Consider the following 18,523-nt stretch of genomic DNA (forward strand, 5'->3'; position numbering starts at 1 on the left):
AAGTTTATTTATTTTTTTTTTAGTCATCTCTACACGAAACATGGGGCTTGAACTCATGATCCCAAGATTAAGAGTTGCTCTTCCAACTGAGCCCTCTAGGCCACCCTCACCACTGTTATTTAACATAGTACTAGAAGTCCCAGCCATGGCAATCAGACAACAAAAAGCAACAAAAGGCATCCAAATCAGCACAGAAGAAGTAAAATTTACACTATTTGCAGATGACCTGATACTCTACGTAGAAAACCTGCAAGACTCCATCAAAAAATTGCTAGAACTGAAACACGAATTCAGTAAAGTCAGGATATAAAATCAATGTACAGACATCTGTTGCATTTCTATACACCAATAATGAAGCATCAGAAAGAGAAATTAAGGAATTCATCCCATTTACAACTGCACCAAAAACCATAAGATACCTAGGAATAAACCTAACCAAAGAGGTATACTCTTGGTTGAAAGACCTATACTCTGAAAACTATAAAGCACTGATGAAAGACATTGAAGATGACACAAAGAAATGGAAAGACATTCCATGCTTGTGTATTTAAAGAACAAATATTGCTAAAATATCTAACATTTAATGCAATCCCTATCAAAATACCACAAGAATTTTTTTACAGAGCTAGAACAAACAATCCTAAAATTAGTATGGAACCACAAAAGACCACAAATAGCCAGAACAACTCTGAGAAAGAAAAGCAGAGCTGGAGGCAACACAATTCTGTACTTCAAGTTATATTACAAAGCTCTAGTGATCAAAACAGTATGGTACTGGCATGAAAACAGACACATAGATCAATAGAACAGAATAGAAAATCCAGAAATGAACCCACAACTATATGGTCAATTAATCTTTGACAAAGCAGGAAAGAATATCCAGTGGGAAAAAGACAATCTTTTCAACAAATAGTGTTGGAAAAGCTGGACAGCAACTGGACCACTTTTCTACACCATATACAAAAATAAATTCAAGGGGCGCCTGGGTGGCTCAGTCGGTTGAGCGTCCGACTTCAGCTCAGGTCATGATCTCGCGGTCCGTGAGTTCGAGCCCCGCGTCGGGCTCTGGGCTGATGGCTCAGAGCCTGGAGATTGCTTCCGATTCTGTGTCTCCCTCTCTCTCTGCCCCTCCCCCGTTTATGCTCTGTCTCTCTCTGTCTCAAAAATACATAAACATTAAAAAAAATTAAAAAAAAAAATAAATTCAAAATGGATTAAAGACCTAAATGTGAGTGAGACATGAAATCATGAAAATCCTAAAGGAGAACACAGGCAGTAACCTCTCTGACATCAACCCTAGCAACATTTTTCTAGATAGGTCTCCAGAGACAAGGGAAACAAAGGCAAAAATAAACTATTGGGACTTCATCAAAATAAAAAGATTCTGCACAGCAAAGGAAACAATCAACAAAACTAAAGGGCAACTGCTGGAATGAGGGAATATATTTGCAAATGACATATCTGATAAAGGGTTTCTATCCAAAAAATATAAAGAACTTATAAAACTCAACACTCAGAAAACAAATAATCCAATTAAAAACTGGACAGAAGATATGGTCAGACATTTCTCCAAAGAAGACATACAGATTGCCAAGACACATGGAAACATGCTCAACATCACTCGGCATCGGGGAAATACAAGTCAAAACTACAATGAGATATCACCTCACACCTGTCAGTATGGCTAAAATCAACAACACAAGAAACAATAGGTGTTGGTGAGGATGTGGAAAAAGGGGAACCCTCCTGTACTGTTGGTAGGAATCCAAACTGGTGCCGCCACTCTGGAAAACAGTATGGAGGTTCCTCACAAAGTTAAAACTAGAACTACCTTACAATCCAGCAATTGCACTACTGTGTATTTACCCAAAGAATACAAAATTACTAATTCCAAGGGACACCCCCCCCAATGTTTACAGCAGCATTATCTACAATAGCCAAACTATGGAAATGGTCCAAATGTCCATCGACTGATGAATGGATAAAGAATACTGGTATGTATGTGTATAAATAAACACACACACACACACACACACACACACACACACCAAGTATTACTCAGCCATAAAAAAAATAATGTAATCTTGCCATTTGCAATGACATGGATGGAGATAGAGAGTATTATGGTAAGCGAAATAAGTTAGTCCAAGAGAGACAAATACCATATGATTTCGCTCATTTGTGGACTGTAACAAACAAAACAAATGAGCAGAGGGGAAAAAAAGAGAAGGAGGCAAACCAAGAAACAGACTCTTAACCACAGAAAGCAAACTGATGGCTACCAGAGGGAAGGAGGGTAGGCAGATGGGTGAAATAGTTGATGGGGATTAAGGAGGGCACTTGTGACGAGCACTGGGTATTATATGTAAGTGTTGAATCACCAAATTGTACAACTGAAACTAATATTACACTGTATGTTAACTAACTAGAATTTTAAAAAAACTTAAAAAAATGTAGTGGATTGCCATCAATGGAAGTGTTCAAGGTGAGGAGAGGTGACTATATGTCAAAGCTGAGATCACATTCCTGCTCTGGGGCAAAAGCTGTATCAGAGGATGTGTGATGTACTTCCTATTGCTAAGCTTTTATAGTTATGTCATATACAGACATAGATGGGAAGGTATAAGGATTGTTCGCTGATTGCAAATCTGCAGCCTACTAACTTTCTCCATGTAAACCATTCTCTAAAGAGCCCCTAAGTGATACTGAACTCTCATCATAGAGTGTGAACAATAATTTCTTCTATGAAATCACACCTTTGGCTACTAGACATATTTGACTACTAATTTCTGTAAGAGTTCCCTCCAAATAATAAAATCTGAGAATAAGAAATTATATTAGAATAGAATAAACTGGTTTATTCATTCAATGGGATTCCAATCAGCAGTTAAAATGCATGAACTTCAAAAACATAATGTTGAGTGATAAAAATTAGCAAAAGGATACACACTATATATCCCCATTTATGTACATTAAAACTATAGAATATTATATAGTATTTATGGATCTATCAATACAAGTAGCAGAAGTGTAAAATATGCATGCAAATGATAAATCTAACTCCAAGACTGTGGTTACTTCTGGGGAGAAATACAGGGAAAGGGATGATGGGAGAGAATTTTAATTACATCAGTAATAATTTATTATTAAAAAAAAAACACCTGGAGCACAAAAAGCAAAATACCTATATCTGTACTGGATTGACAAGTGATTATATTACTATATCATTTCTGTACATTTCTGTGTGTTTTATACTGAACTGATACTTTTACACAAATTATGTTGGAGGCCATAAAGTCCAGTCCTTCTATGAGTACAGTAATCGCCTCTCATCTCTGCTCACTGAGATTTTGCTCTGACTCTATTCATTCTTTAAGTTCATTTTGTCCTTATATTAAAGTAAAATATGCTTTCTGGTCATATTCTCCTCCTTGGGCCTGGCTCTGCCCAAGCCTCTAGGACAATGATGATTCTATCGTATTCTCCCTGCTGAGATCACTCAATGGCTGCCCTTCTACATGGAACAGAACTTTGAGTCTTATGGGAAATTTGTTAAAATATGCCCCATGTGGATAGTATGTCAAACTCATACTGAATATTTTTTACTACAAAAGACATCTTCTTGATTTGTAATATAATAAGGGATAAAACAAAATGAGATGCATAGTGTAATATCTTTAGTCTACTTTTAAGGAACTAATATATTCCAGATATTAAAAGAACTATAAAAGTCACCTTTTCCCCCTCACTTAAAAATTTTTTTAATTACAAAGATAATATTTCTCCTATAAACACCTTCATTTCCAGATTGGTTACAAAGTCTGTGTCCTTTTTTTTTTTTTTTTTTACTGTAATGTAAGAGGAATTAGGTTTTGGTTTTTTGCCTGGTGGGTTAGCTCAGTGATGTCCAAATTGCAAACTGTGACCAATTACTAGGTCATGAGATCAGTGATGGCAGCACATTTTTAAAAATGTATTAGAATAGAAACCACTGGAATGTAATTCTCATAGAAATAATAAGCATTGCTTGTGAAACTTTTGCTTGTGTTTTTAAAAACCCATACACACATGTACTGAGTCACAACATAAATTGTATTTTTGACTATGAGTTGCAGTAAAAAACACATTTGAAAACAATTGGATTAGATGACAGCAGATGCTTACAAAAGGTGCTGTAAGCCAGCCTTCTTTAGTTCAGTCTGAAACACAAAGCGCTGTTCAAATTTGCTGGGTATGTGTGATATGCAGGCAGGAACCAAAGAAGAACTAACTAACTGAGATGGTGCTCAGAACTCTCTCTTTGCTGGGGACCAGCGATACAAATAAGAAATATTCTGCATCCTGCGTTTTCCAAATTAACAATTTCATAGAATTGCTTTTGGAAGCTTCATCCATATACATCATAGATAAAGACTACACTGTACTCATATGCACAAGAAAAATCTACCAAATTAACCCGCTGTGCTATTGTTGACACTTTGGCAAATTGATAAAGCCCAGCAGCTTCGACCCTGATCCTCAGTAAACAGAGGTGTTTGAGTTTCCATATGCCTGGCAAGACAGAGCAATTAGCCTGGGAAATCCAAATGTAAAAGGAACACAATTTATGAAAACGCTCCTTGTTATGCTCTAAAGAGGGAATTAGTTACAGCTCCATCTTTCCTTAAAATACACACAAACTGAATGGATTGTCATTTCTGTCCTTCTGTAACATAATTTGCTTTTTATTTATTCTCACATACTCAACTTGTAACCCACCTCGAAGGGCGTTAATCCTATTCGGATTAAGGGCATACAAGCCATGCCCCAAGCTGCCATAGATGTTACTTCTTATCAGGACTTCCTCTGTGAACAGGTTGCGAATTAAGTATATGGCTGACAGCTCTGGGCGAGACTTCACTTTTGCCATACTTAGCACTGAATGCGGCAACTGGATATTTCTATCTGGATTTCCAAGATATTCTAGAAGCAAAAGAGAAAGAAGATGTCAACTTCCATGGTAAACGTAGGGTTCAAGTTTTTAAAAAGGCTTTAACAGAATGGTTGATTTTTCTGAATTTTTAGGCTCCAGAATTTGAGACGTTAAAAAAATTAAAGCCTTAGGGCACCAGGGTGGCTCAGTCAGTTGAGTGTCTGACTTCAGCTCAGGTCATGATCTCGCAGTCCGTGGGCTCAAGCCCCACATGGGGCTCTGCGTTGACAGCTCAGAGTCTGGAGCCTGCTTCAGATTCTGTGTCCCCCTCTCTTTCTGCCCCTCCCCTGCTCACACTCTGTGTGTGTGTCTCTCTCTCAAAAATAAATAAACATTAAAAAAAATATTAAGGCCTTAAGTTTTTAGTGTATCATGAGATAGCATGACAAATGAAACAGGAATCACTGCTGATATGATTACACATGTTCTGATCATTCAGGAAAGTGATTTAGTGTTCTTTTGCCTTTCAAGATATAATCAATCTTAACATTCCATTTAGTAATAAATTCTAAGTAATTTTCATTCATCGTTGTCCTCTATAAAAAAAAAAACAACGCTTTTTCAAAAAGAAGCAACAGGAGCACCTGGATGACTCAGTCAGTTGAGTGTCTAACTCGTTATCGGCTGAGGTCATGATCTCACAGTAGTGAGATCAAGCCCCCAGTCAGGCTCCGTGCTGAGTGTGGAGCTTGTTTAGGATTCTCTCTCTTCCTCTCTCTCTGCCCCTCTCCAGCTCGCACTCTGTCACTCTCTCCCTCTCTAAAATAAATATATAAACTTTAAAAATCATTTTTAAAAAAGGAACAAGGTTATTACTGAAATTTTTATAATTTTTAAAATGTATGTTTTCTGGGGCACCTGGGTGTCTCAGTTGGTTAAGCGCCCGACTTCGACTCAGGTCATGATCTCACAGTTCATGAGTTGGAGCCCTGTGTTAGGCTCTGTGCTGACAGCTCAGAGCCTGAAGCCTGCTTTGGATTTGTATCTCCCTCTCTCTCTGCCCTTCTCCTGCTCATACTCTGTCTCTCTCAAAAATAAGTAAATGTTCAAAAAAATGTAAATGTAGGGTTTTTTTTAATTGGTTATTAAACTCATCATTTAAAAATCAGCAAACTCCAAAGGAAACAATCAACAAAACTAAAAGGCAACCGACAGAATGGGAGATGATATTTGCAAATGACATATCAGATAAAGGGTTAGTATCCAAAATCTATAAAGAACTTATCAAACTCAACACCCTAGAAACAAATAATCCAGTGAAGAAATAGGCAAAAGACATGAATATACACTTCTCCAAAGAAGACATCCAGATGGCCAACCGACACATGAAACAATGCTCCACATCACTCATCATCAGGGAAACACAAATCAAAACCACAATGAGATACCACCTTACACCTGTCAGAATGGCTAACATTAACAACTCAGGAAACAACAGATGTTGGTGAGGATGTGGAAAAAAGGGGAATGCTTTTGAAATATTGGTGGGAATGCAAACTGGTGCAGCCACTCTGGAAAACAGCATGGAGGTTCCTCAAAAAACTAAAAATAGAACTACCCTAAGACCCAGCAATTGCACTACTAGGCATTTATCCAAGGGATACAGGTGTGCTGTTTCGAAGGGACACATGCACCCTCATGTTTATAGCAGCACTATCCACAATAGCCAAAGTATGGAAAGAGTCCAAATGTCCATCGATGGATGAATGGATAAAGAAAATGTGGTATATATATATATATATATATATATATATATATACAATGGAGTATTACTCGGCAATCACAAAGAATGAAATCTTTCCATTTGCAACTACATGGATGGAACTGGAGGGTATTATGATAAGTGAAATTAGTCAGAGAAAGACAAAAATCATATGACTTCACTCATTTGAGGACTTCAAGAGACAAAACAGATGAACATAAGGGAAGGGAAGCAAAAATCACAAAAACAGGGAGGGGGACAAAACATAAGAGACTTTTCAATATGGAGAACAGAGGGTTACTGGAGGGGGTGTGGGAGGGGGGATGGGCTAAATGGGTAAGGGGAATTAAGGAATCTACTCCTGAAATCACTGTTGCACTATATGCTAATTTGGATGTAAATTTTTAAAAATAAAAAATAAAATTAAAAAAATAATGTTTAGAAAAATCAGCAAACGCAACTTAGTTATCTTATTTTAGATAACTTATTTGAACCCAAAAATAAATTTTAAGCCTATTCTCATTCCTCAACTCTACAGCCTAATTATCACCAACTGTCATCAGTCCTAGTCATTCAAATTAACCACACTTAAAAATATCGTATTATACACATAATAAAGAATTATTTGTTGGAGAAAATATATTAGAGAAATACAATAGGATTCTTACAGGTCCATAAACGTATTTTTCATCTTGAATTTAATGAGTAACAGTATTAATTACTGAATCCCCCAGATCCAACATTTAGCAAGAGACATTAAATTATTCAAAAGTTCACTTAGTGGGTCCAAAGACTTCACTCTGGAAGATTAACCTAGCAATATTTATCAAGGCCTGAAAAAAAGATTAATACCCTTTAACCTGGTATTTCAAATTCTGAGAACCTAACTTGAGAAGAGAACCCAGGGGTGCCTGAGTGGCTCAGTCACTTAAGCATCTGACTTCAGCTCAGGTCATGATTTCACTATTTGTGAGTTCGAGCCCCATGTTGGGCTCTGTGCTGACAGCTCAGAGCCTGGGGCCTGCTTCGGATTCTGTGTCTCCCTCTCTTTTTGCCCCTCCCCCACTCAAGCTTTGTCCCTCTCTCTCTCTCTCTCTCCCTCTCTCTCTCTCTCCCCCTCCCCTTCTCTCTCTCCCTCTCAATCTCTCTGTCAAAAATAAACATTAAAAAATTTAATAAAAAAAAGAAAAGAATCCAAAATATGTACAGAGCTATACAAAGGAATTTTCTGGCAGCACGAATTGTATGACTAATAATCCTCTCCAAAAAAAATCTGCAAAAAAAAAGAGGGAGGTAGTTAAAGAAATTAGAGCACTTAATGGAATATTATATACCTGTTAAAAGCAATGATCATAAACACTGGAGATTCTAGAGGAAAAACATACACCTATCATATTTAAAAAGAAGAGCATAGAAACCATAATGTTTTAAAAGGTAAGAAAAAAAGTAGAAGAAAATTAAAATGCCCATAATAGTGTTTTACAGTATCTTGATGGGATACAGTATCTTGTGGGAGCTTTTCTTCCCTCCCAAATATTTTCCAATTTGTAAGAATCAAATGGTGTAACAGACTATACACAAACTGGGCAGCTCAGCTGCGTGGCTCACAATTTGCTTAATTGGCTCTATCCCCTGGTTCTAGACCTCTGACCTAAGCACCCCAAATCAGATTCTTTCTCCTAGGAATCTGAACGGTGACCAGAGAAAACCAGACCTAGATATCATGGAAGACACAGAGACCCACAGACCTCAATAGACCCCAGAGGCTGCACTCTGGGGCCTGGCAGTTTGGCTCCTGCATGTGGCTCAGTTTGTTCTTTCCTTCTTTAAATCTCAGAGCTATTCACCCTCTGATTTTTGTTATGGTTTAATTGGGCCAGAGTTTGTTTCTATGGCATACAACCTGAACAAATAGAGTAGTTCTATTACTTTTATAATGGAAAAAATATAAAGATGCATCATTTGAATAATTTCGTCTAAACAGGTTCACAGGTAATATTCTTCCTTAGGGGTGACATGGGGGCTGGGGAGAAACAGAAAATAGTTTTGCTACCTCCAGTGCCACTACACCCCAGCATACTGAGGGAGGGGTATTGGGAAGCATGAGTGGCAGGTGGCGTGGTCACCTACAGAACCGACTGCCGCTTGACACTAATCAAGTGGGATGTGCCTCCAGCAGACAGCTAGCGGTAGGGGCAAAGTGTTCTGACAGATGGGATTCATCAATTCACACAAAAGCTCTTTAAGGAGCGCCAGCCATGTGCTGGGCACAGAGAGAGCAAAACACCTGAATTGCTTCTGGCTCATCCAGCTGTAGCACCTTCTCCTTCACCTGCGGAGCAAGATGCCTAAACTAAGGGGCAACTGGGTGGCTCAGGTGGTTGGGTGTCCAGTTTCGGCTCAGGCCATGATCTCACGGTTCATGGGTTCAAGCCCCATGTCGGGCTCTGTGCTGACAGCTCAGACCCTGGAGCCTGCTTTGGATTCTGTGTCTCCCTCTCTCTCTCTGCCCCTCCCCGGCTCACACTCTGTCTCTCTCTCAAAAACAAATAAACATAAAAAAAAAAAGATGCCTAACCTGAGGGTTCACACTGGCTGAAAGAATTAGCTGAGAACTGCTTTTCAAAGGAAAAGTAACAGGTTTAGCTTAATGTTAAAAACTACCAGTCTCAGAACTAGGTTGTCTGTTTTCATTAACTCCTTAATATAAGAGATTAGGTTGTTTAGATTTCTTATGAAAACTTTCAAACATACATAAAAGTAGTACAAGGAGATCCATAAATGCATCACCCAGATTCAACATGTATCATCAAGAGAACTTATTTTAACTCACCCAATGCTTCGTAAGATACCAATGAATTATCAGTGGAATGTTCTTTAATTCCTTTGGGGCAAGCGCTGCTGTTCTGCTGAGAATTCCCATTTCCTCTTGTTTCTGAGGCAGCTGCTTGCTGAGATAACTGGGAACTGCTTTCACTGCCTTTACCATACCTCGTACCGTTCAAATCTGCAGCCACTGGTGTATCAGGATTGGTAGGGCCTTTACTGTTGTCACCAGCTTTCTGCTGAAACACCAAATTGTATTTATAAACAAAGTCCCATTGGGAGAAAATATGGACATGTTCTATCAGGTACCAGAGCCCCCCAGGTTGGTAAGGAAGCAACCATCTCCAATAAGGTGAGCGAAAGCCGTGATAGAAGGAGAGGTGTGGCTTCCTCCTCAAACCGCCTTAACTGCCTGCTTTTTGGAGAACCTGGCAGCTTTATCTAATTACCTGAATGATAATTGCTGGCACAAAATAAGTGCTTAGGAAACATCTCATGAATAAACGAATAAATCAGCTTCTTGGAGATGACAACTTGTGGGGTTTTTTTTTTGAAATATTTTTGTTTTCTTTCTCTTTCCTTGGTGGCTAGAGACTCTAGGGATGTCTAAAGACCCTCAGGATCTTTTTAATTTTAAAGCTGTGCTTGAGTCCCATTTTCCTGGGACAAGGAACCAGAATTCAACCAGAATCTTTGATGGAAGGAGTGGCAAAGCTCAGGCATTAATTACATTCTTTAAAAGTGTCTCGCACGATTCTAATACATACCGGGGGCTGACAACCACTGCTCTAGGTCCGGGCTTCTCAAACTTCAATGTGCACACAAATCACCTGCGCGTCTTGCGAAAATGCAAATTCTGCCTCAGTGAGTCTGGTGTGGAACTCAAGACTCTGCATTTCTCACAAGCTTTCCTGTGGTGCTGCTGCTGCTGCTGGTCCGCGGACCCACTTTGAGTGGCAAAGACCTATCCCTCTCCTAGTCAAGTACACAGCAGACATTTGGCAGATGCTGCTTCTCTTCTGACGCCTAAGCAAATATGCAAATCACCATTTTCCAGGCAGTATCATAATTTTACATTCAAATGTTTAGGGTGCAGTTTTTGTAGGATATAAAAGGGAATGTGAAAAATAAGCAGATTTGGTTTCAGACAGATGGTGCGTGAGCTATCACTGAAATCAAGCCGTTCACCAGGAAAACATAAGCTCAGCTACAAATATTCTTGGCAGAGAGTTTCCATAAACTCACTCCAGAGACGCAGGAGTGACTGTATGTGGTGAGAATAACATGGGATTTTTAGAGGGGTGGGTAGAAATGAGAAATTGTTGAGTTAAATGCTTCTTCAGGAGAAGGCAATAGATAGGACACTCTCCCTCTCCCCTACTGGCCTGTTCATGTTAAAAAATCTCTAATGAGAGGCGCCTGGGTGGCTCAGTCAGTTAGGAGTCCGACTTCGGCTCGGGTCATGATCTCACAGCTCGTGGGTTGGAGCCCCACTTTGGGGTCTGCACTGAATGCTCAGAGCCTAGAGCCTGCTTCGGATTCTGTCTCCGTCTCCTTGCCCCTCCCCTGCTCGCGCGCTCTCTCAAATATAAAATAAAACATAAAAAAAAATCTCTAATGCACTTTGAAGATAGAATGGATGAGAGAAAAGCTAGATTCCTGTTTACCACGTAACTGTGGAAAGTACAACATATCTACGATTGCTTAACCTCATGACATGCATGCTTTTCACCAGGTCCTGCCATCACTGAAAGCGAACAAGCACCTGTGCCATCCATAAGTACCATTAGAACAGCTAAGCAGCACCACAGTCTGCTCTTTTCTGTGTTACTCAATGGGATACTGAAAAAGATTTACCAAATACCTTCACAGCTGAAACTTTTTTCTAGTATACACCGTGGCTTCAAATATACGAACTCTAACACTCCATTTGATTGCTTTTATCTTTAGGGTATTTGTATGGAGGATAAATGTCAAAGAGTGAAACAAACAGGCACAGAACATACACTGCCCCTTAATTAAATAAACAAGAATTGAGCACACAGCCTAAAGATGCAGTGTCTCATGCTATCCATTCCGGAATTGTACACAGTATGCAATTGTACAGCAGCGACCATATTTAAATAAAAAAGAACTTACTCGTATTGTGTTGGCTTCAGAACGCAAACAGCTGATCAGAGAATTGATATCGGCAATACAGGTTTGCCAGTAATTTCCATATTCACGCAAATCATAGTCGGGAAAAACTGATTGCAGATGTTCTGCAAAGAGCAGAAAGCATTTATGAAAATTTTAAAAAAGAAAAAAACCCAAAGAACTGACACGACATTTTTTATTTAAAAAGCTGAAATTTTCTATTTTGAATTGTCATTCTCTTCTCTCTTTCTGAGAGTTTAGAAATTCCATCCAAAGAGGATGCTTTGCTGAGTATATCACTTCTTCTAATGCACAATTCCCTATAAAACATTGACCTAGGGAGCCGCTAACGAGCCACTGGTGCTTTTATTAAATTAATAAGAACATATACTACACTTGATCTTAGCCAAAAGGCTGAGAAGTGATGACGTTTTGGTGCTTTTTAAAAAAAGTGTGGGCTCAGTTGGTTGAGCATCCAACTCCTGCTTTTGGCTCAGGTCATGATCTCATGGTCGTGAGATCAAGCCTGGCTTCAGGCTCTATGCTGGGTGTGGAGCCTGCTTAAGATTCTCTCCTTCTCCCTCTGCCCCTCCCCAACTCACACGTTCTCTCTCTTTGTCTCCAAAAAAAAATTAAAAGTTAAAAAAGTATGTAACAGAAAGTCAAATATTTCTGGGTGTTAATGCCCTTGAATAACCCTATGGATAAGTTAAAACTAAAAAGGAAACCTGAAAATAAACAGAAAATCGTGTTATTGCAAATATTATTACACCATAGTCTATTTGTGCCTACATGTCTATCTTCCCCGTAAGCTAGTCCCTCTGCCTAGAATACCCTTCCTATTTATCTAGCTAAGGAATCCTCCCAAATCTAGCTCAAATGTTTTGTCCTTAGTAAGCCTTTCCTAATGCCCTCACAGTATTTGCTTTGCTCTCTGAGCTTCTACATTACTGCCTGGATGAGAATTGATCTGTTTCCCTCAACAGTTCCTTTCTAGACTGTGAACTCCTTGTGGGCAGAAATACTTATTCATTGTTGTGGCCTCAGTGCCTATGAGTTCTAGGACCGTCATACAAATTGCTGGAAGGCGGGAATACAGGAGGCTAAAATGGATTAATCATGACATTCTATTTCTGTGTTGCCAGTTACTAGCACAGAAGTGTGTTTTATTCTCCTGCATTTTGTGGGGTGGGGCGGGGGGGGGGGGGTTCTTTATTTTTTTAGTACCAGGTTTCAGCACTGAAGAAATGACTTCATTCTAGCCATAAGCAACAATAATCAAGAAAGCTGGTCTTGTTCCATTAGCCTATGGACAAGTTTTACTCTTTACAAGCTGTTACCCATTGCATAATATTAAATTGTAAAATCTGGGTCAGACAGGTGAAAAAATAAACAGTTCTAAGATTTGCATCGACCTCATCACTATCTCTTCAACTGCCAATGACATTCATCAAATGACCAAATGATGATAAAACAAGATTCCATAATGACTTTACATACCTCTTAATGCAGCCATTTTGTTTGCATCTAGAGGTCGGAGGCCTTGGGAATTGACACCTACCCAGCCGTCCGTCAGAATTTCCTTGGAGAACAAAATATGAATCAGGTAGCGGACTGCATGCCTAGGATTAGCCTTCCTTTGTGCAGTCAGCAAATGAGCATCAAGCACCCTGACATTCCTTTTTGGATCACCGAGATACCCTTTTAAAACAGAGGGAAAAAGTAAAATCTTTGTGTTTTTTTCATGCAAGGCTACCATGAAAGTGCCCAAGAAAAGGAAACTAATTGATTTCTAATTCACTAATTTCTACTTGGGTGATTTTTTTTCTGTACTTCTCTCTTCTTTTCCTTAAATGAGTCTCTTTGATACCATCTGCATAACAGCATTTTTCACCTTTTCTAGTCTTGAATTCTCCATACTTGAACTAATTGTTTCATTGTCTTGAATAAATTCAATTCTTAGGCTAAAGATGCATATGTAAACATGTTGCTCTGAGATCCCATTGCTCCCTTTTACAGACTAAAAGTACACTCAGAGCTATATTCCTGAGTGAGTATATGTTCCCTGAAAATGATTTGGAAAAAATGGGTAGGTATAATTAAGAAAATTTTAAGGGGCGCCTGGGTGGCTCAATCAGTTAAGCATCCGACTTCAGCTCAGGTCATGATCTCACGGTTCGTGGGTTCGAGCCCTGTGTTGGCATTATGGTGACAGTTCAGAGCCTGGAGCCTGCTTTGGATTCTGTGTCTCCCTCTCTCTCTGTCCCTCGCCCCCACCTCTCTCTCTCTCTCTCTCTCTCTCTCTCTCTCTCAAAAATAAAAATATACATAAAAAAAGAAAATTTTAAAATAGCTAGCATTTATTGAGTAACTACTATATATCAGTCACTATGTTAAATATTTTGCATCTATAATCTCAGTTTCATCACCCTAATGACATTATGCCCATTTAGAAGATGAGGAAACTGAGGCCCACAGAAGTTACTTGTGAACAAGATCACAGAGCCAGTTTTTAAATCTGTTTATAAACCAAGTTCTCTGAACCATTAATCTGCTGATGTCTTCCATTCTTTTTTCTATTTCTTGTTTTTAAACGCAAAATTAAAATCATACTTCATATATACTCTGAATCCTGCTTTTTCAATTATCTCGAACATGTCTCCATTTTCTTTAGTTCTTGTTTTGTTTTGTTTTTTTTTCCAAGTCTGCATCTGCAGTCCTATCTTCATGATTTTCCTGACAGGTGACACTCAGGTTGGACTTGGGTTCTGAGCATTGCGTTAAGAGCTTTAAATGAATAATTCCATTTGATCCTCACAATTCTATGAAATAGGTACCAGAATTTTTGTCACTTCACAAATGAAGAAACCAATACTTAGGTTATATAAGTGACTGAAGGTTACATGGTTAGTAAGACCTAGAGCTGGGATTTGAACCCAGGCAATCTGACTCAAGAGCCCATGCTCTTAACCACGATGCTTTACTGCTTCATGTATGTCCATGGATATACCAGGAATTACTTCACTAATTCCCTATGGCTGCTTATTTGGCTGTCTCCAATTGTCCATGATTCTCTAAAGAAAGTTCTTGTACCAAAATTTAAATATAAATCTTTTTTATTAATTACATCTTCAGACAGAAGTGGGATTACTGAGTCAATTGGCATAAATACTTTTATGGATTTTTATAGAAATCACCCTTCAGAAAGTTTTCGCCAGTGTATACTTCTAACAATAGCATACCACGGTGCCCATTTAGTAACAGAACAATTTTGGAACTTTTTTCTACTTTGGCCAACAAAATGATTTAAAAGAAAAGCATCTCCTCTAGGACAGGAGTCAGCAAACTACAGTCCACAGGGCAATCTCACTACCATTTTTTGTAAATGAAGTTGTATTGGCACATAGCCACGCTCATTCACCTACCTACATCTGTGGCTGCTTTCATGCTACAGCAGCAAAGTTGAGTAGTTGTGACAGACACCAGATGGCCCACAAAGCCTAAAATAGTTACTATCTAGCCCTTTACAGAAAAAGTTTGCTGAGCCCTGTGCTAGAATATTAATAAGAGATTATCTACTTAGAAGTAGAGACACAAAGGAACTATAAAATATTAGGAAGGTTTGCCCTTAGAAACCATGGAACTTAGGGTCACCTCATCTCTGCCACTGTGGCTTGGCAGGCAATACACAGCTCAGGTCATGATATCACGGTTCATTGGTTGGAGCCCCGCATCGGGCTCTGTGCTGACAGCTCAGAGCCTGGAGCCTACTTCGGATTCTGTGTCTCCCTCTCTCTCTGCCCCTCCCCCGCTCGCACTCTATCTCTCTCAAAAATGAATAAACATTAAAAAAAATTTAAAAAAAAAGAAATATGAGATTTAAAGCCAGAGAGAACTGAGTTAGAGTTCCAGAATTGCCACTCACCAGGTCTTAAGGCTTTGAGAAAGGGAGTAATAAAAGTACATACATATGGGGTCATTTGAATGTTAACAGAGAAGAGACATGTCAGTTCATTAGTACAGTGCCTTGTACACACTCAATAAATGCTAGCCATTATTATTAATATAACCTAAAACCAACCCTTAAAATAGGAAACAAAAACCTTCCATTTGCCTGTATCAAGAACGTTTAAGGGGACGCCTGGGTGGCTCAGTCGGTTGCGTGTCTGACTTTGGCTCAGGTCATGATCTCGTGGTTCATGAGTTCGAGCCCCATATCAGGCTCAGTGCAGAGACCGCTTCAGATTCTCTGTCCCTTTCTTTCTCTGCCCCTCCCCTATTCATGAATGCTCACTCTCTCTCTCAAAAATAAATAAAACATTTAAAAAAAGAATGTTGAAGAATATATGTTAAGTGGTGCTACTTGTGATGTGTCATCACACAGTCAGTCACCAAAATAGGACCGGATGCAGAAAGATGATGAGCTAGAATCTTGGCTATTGTCATTTTCCAATATAGTTGAGTAAGATCTGTTTTCCATGACATTTTCTGCTTTTACCAATATTTCTATAGTTAAAAGTGCTGAAAGAAAAGAACTCTCGATAGCAAATTTGCTATCCAGCAAACTATCCTTCAGGTATGAAGGGGAAATAAACACATTCTCAGACAAAGAAAACTAAAAGTATTTATCACTAGCAGACAGACTCTTAAAGAATGGCTAAAGGAAGATCATCAAACAGAAAAGTTATGATGACAGAAAGAATCTTGGAGCATCAGAAAGGAAAAGATAACAACAGAAAGAGCAGAAATATGCATGCAGAGAAATTTGATCATTCATTCAATATGAAATGGAACAGCTACACTGGAAAACAGTTTGGCAGTTTCTTATAAAACCGAAATCTTCAATTACCACATGACATAGTAATTTCACTCTTGGGCAAGTACCCCAGAGAAGTAAAAGCTCATGATATGACATGAAAACCTGCACATGAATGTTCTTAGCTTCATTCATAATAGCCAAAACTGTGAACAACCCAGATGTCCTTCAACAGGTGAATGGTTAAACAAACCATGGTAAATCTAATACCATAGAATACTATTCAATAATTAAAAGAAATAAAGAACAGAAGAGGCAGAGATACGGATAAATACAATATGATCGTGAGTTTTGTAAACCATATGTGACGACTGAGACAAAAATGAAAATACCATCTGACATCCAAGACAATGACAGTTAAAAATGAGGAGGGCAAAGGGAACTAAGTGGAATTAAAGTTTCAACACTTTATTCCAAGTGGTAAAATGCTGATACTGGTAGACTGTGATAAGTCACATACATATATAGTAACATCCAGAGGAACCACTCAGAAAACTATATAAAACAGCATATTTAAAAACATAAATAAATCAAAATAGAATCCTAGAAAGTGTTCAGGTAACCCACAGGAAGGCAAAAAAAGATAAACAAAAAAAGAATGAGAGGGGTGTCTCACTAGCTCAGTCACTAGAGCATGCAACCCTTGATCTCAGGGTGGTGAGTTCGAGCCCCACAATGGGTGTAGAGACTACTTACAAAAATAAATAAAATAAACTTTAAAGAAAATAATGAGAAAAAGAGAAAACAAAAAGAAAAATAATAAAATGCTAGACTTAGGTCTATGATATCAATAATTATCTTAAATGAAAATAACCTAACCATATCAATTAAATGGCAGCAACTGGTAAAGTAGATTAAAAAAAGTCAACTATGTGCTGTTTACAAGAAACTCTACAAATTCAATACATAGGTAGATTGAAAGTAAACTGATGGAAAAGCATACATATACCATGCAAACATTAATCAAAAAAAAAAAAAACAGAATAGCTGTACTGCCATTAGATAAAGTAGACTTGAGAGCAAAGAAAGTTACTAAAAACAAATAAAGATGAAAAGACCAACCCCAACGAAGACAATGATTCTCAACATACCAAATGACAAAGTCTCAAAATACATGAAGCAAAAATGGAAAGAGCTAAAAGGAGAAAGAATCAAATCCATAATCATAGTTCTGGACCTCACACACTCCCTTCTCTCAGCAACTGATGGAACAACCAGACCAAAAATCAGCAAGGATACATAAGATCTGAACAACACAATCAATGAACAGGATTCTCGTTATAGAACATTCCACCCAACAAAACCAGAATGTGTATGTTTTTTCAAATGCCTGTGGATCATTCACCAACACAAACCACATCCTAGGCCAGAGGAAAAAATCTCAACAAATTTAAAAGAAAATAAATCAAAAGCATAAGAGACTCTTAAAAACTAAGAACAAACTGAGGACTGAGGGGGGGTGGGGGGGGGTGGGTGATGGGTATTGAAGAGGGCATCTTTTGGGATGAGCACTGGGTGTTGTATGGAAACCAATTTGACAATAAATTTCATATATTTTTTAAAAAAACAAAGAAAAAAAAGAAAAGAAAATAAATCATATGTAGTATATTTTCTGACCATAAGAGAATCAAACTAGAAATCAATAATAGAAACACAAGAAGAAAAATCTTTAAACACCTGGAAATTGAACAGCATATTTATAAATAATAGATGTATCAAAGAGAAAGTTTTCAAAGAAATAATAAAATACATAGGACTTAATGAAAATACAACACATCAAAATATATGAGATGTAACTAAGTCAGTACTAAAAGTGAAATTTATAGCCCTAAATGCTTATATTAGAAAAGAAGACAGTTCTAAATTTATAATGTAAGTTCCTACACCAAAAACTAAGAAATGAAGAGTAAAATAAACCCAAAATAAGCAAAAAGAATTAAATAACAAAGAGCAGTAATCAGGTACCTGGGTGGCTCAGTCAGTTAAGTGTCCAGCTCTTGATTTCGGTCAGGTCATGATCTCATGGTTTGTGAGTTCGAGTCCCACATCAGGCTCTGTGCTGACAGCATGG

General features: G+C 38.2%; 1 protein-coding gene and 1 non-coding gene across 2 annotated transcripts in view; both read right to left on the minus strand.

The window, feature by feature from the left end:
- The window catches only part of BEND2 (BEN domain containing 2), a 30,828-nt gene that overhangs the window by 2,956 nt on the left and 9,349 nt on the right, over nt 1-18,523 (minus strand). The window contains 4 exon segments of the mRNA XM_047844641.1: nt 4,759-4,962; nt 9,508-9,739; nt 11,640-11,761; nt 13,137-13,337. Coding sequence (XP_047700597.1) covers nt 4,759-4,962; nt 9,508-9,739; nt 11,640-11,761; nt 13,137-13,337 — 759 coding nt within the window.
- Nucleotides 11,871-12,062, minus strand: LOC125158055 (U2 spliceosomal RNA). Its single transcript, XR_007149173.1, has one exon. It is a non-coding gene; the product is annotated as a U2 spliceosomal RNA (small nuclear RNA).

This window comes from Prionailurus viverrinus, chromosome X (assembly GCF_022837055.1).
Source record: "Prionailurus viverrinus isolate Anna chromosome X, UM_Priviv_1.0, whole genome shotgun sequence".
Taxonomy (NCBI): Eukaryota; Metazoa; Chordata; class Mammalia; order Carnivora; family Felidae; genus Prionailurus; species Prionailurus viverrinus.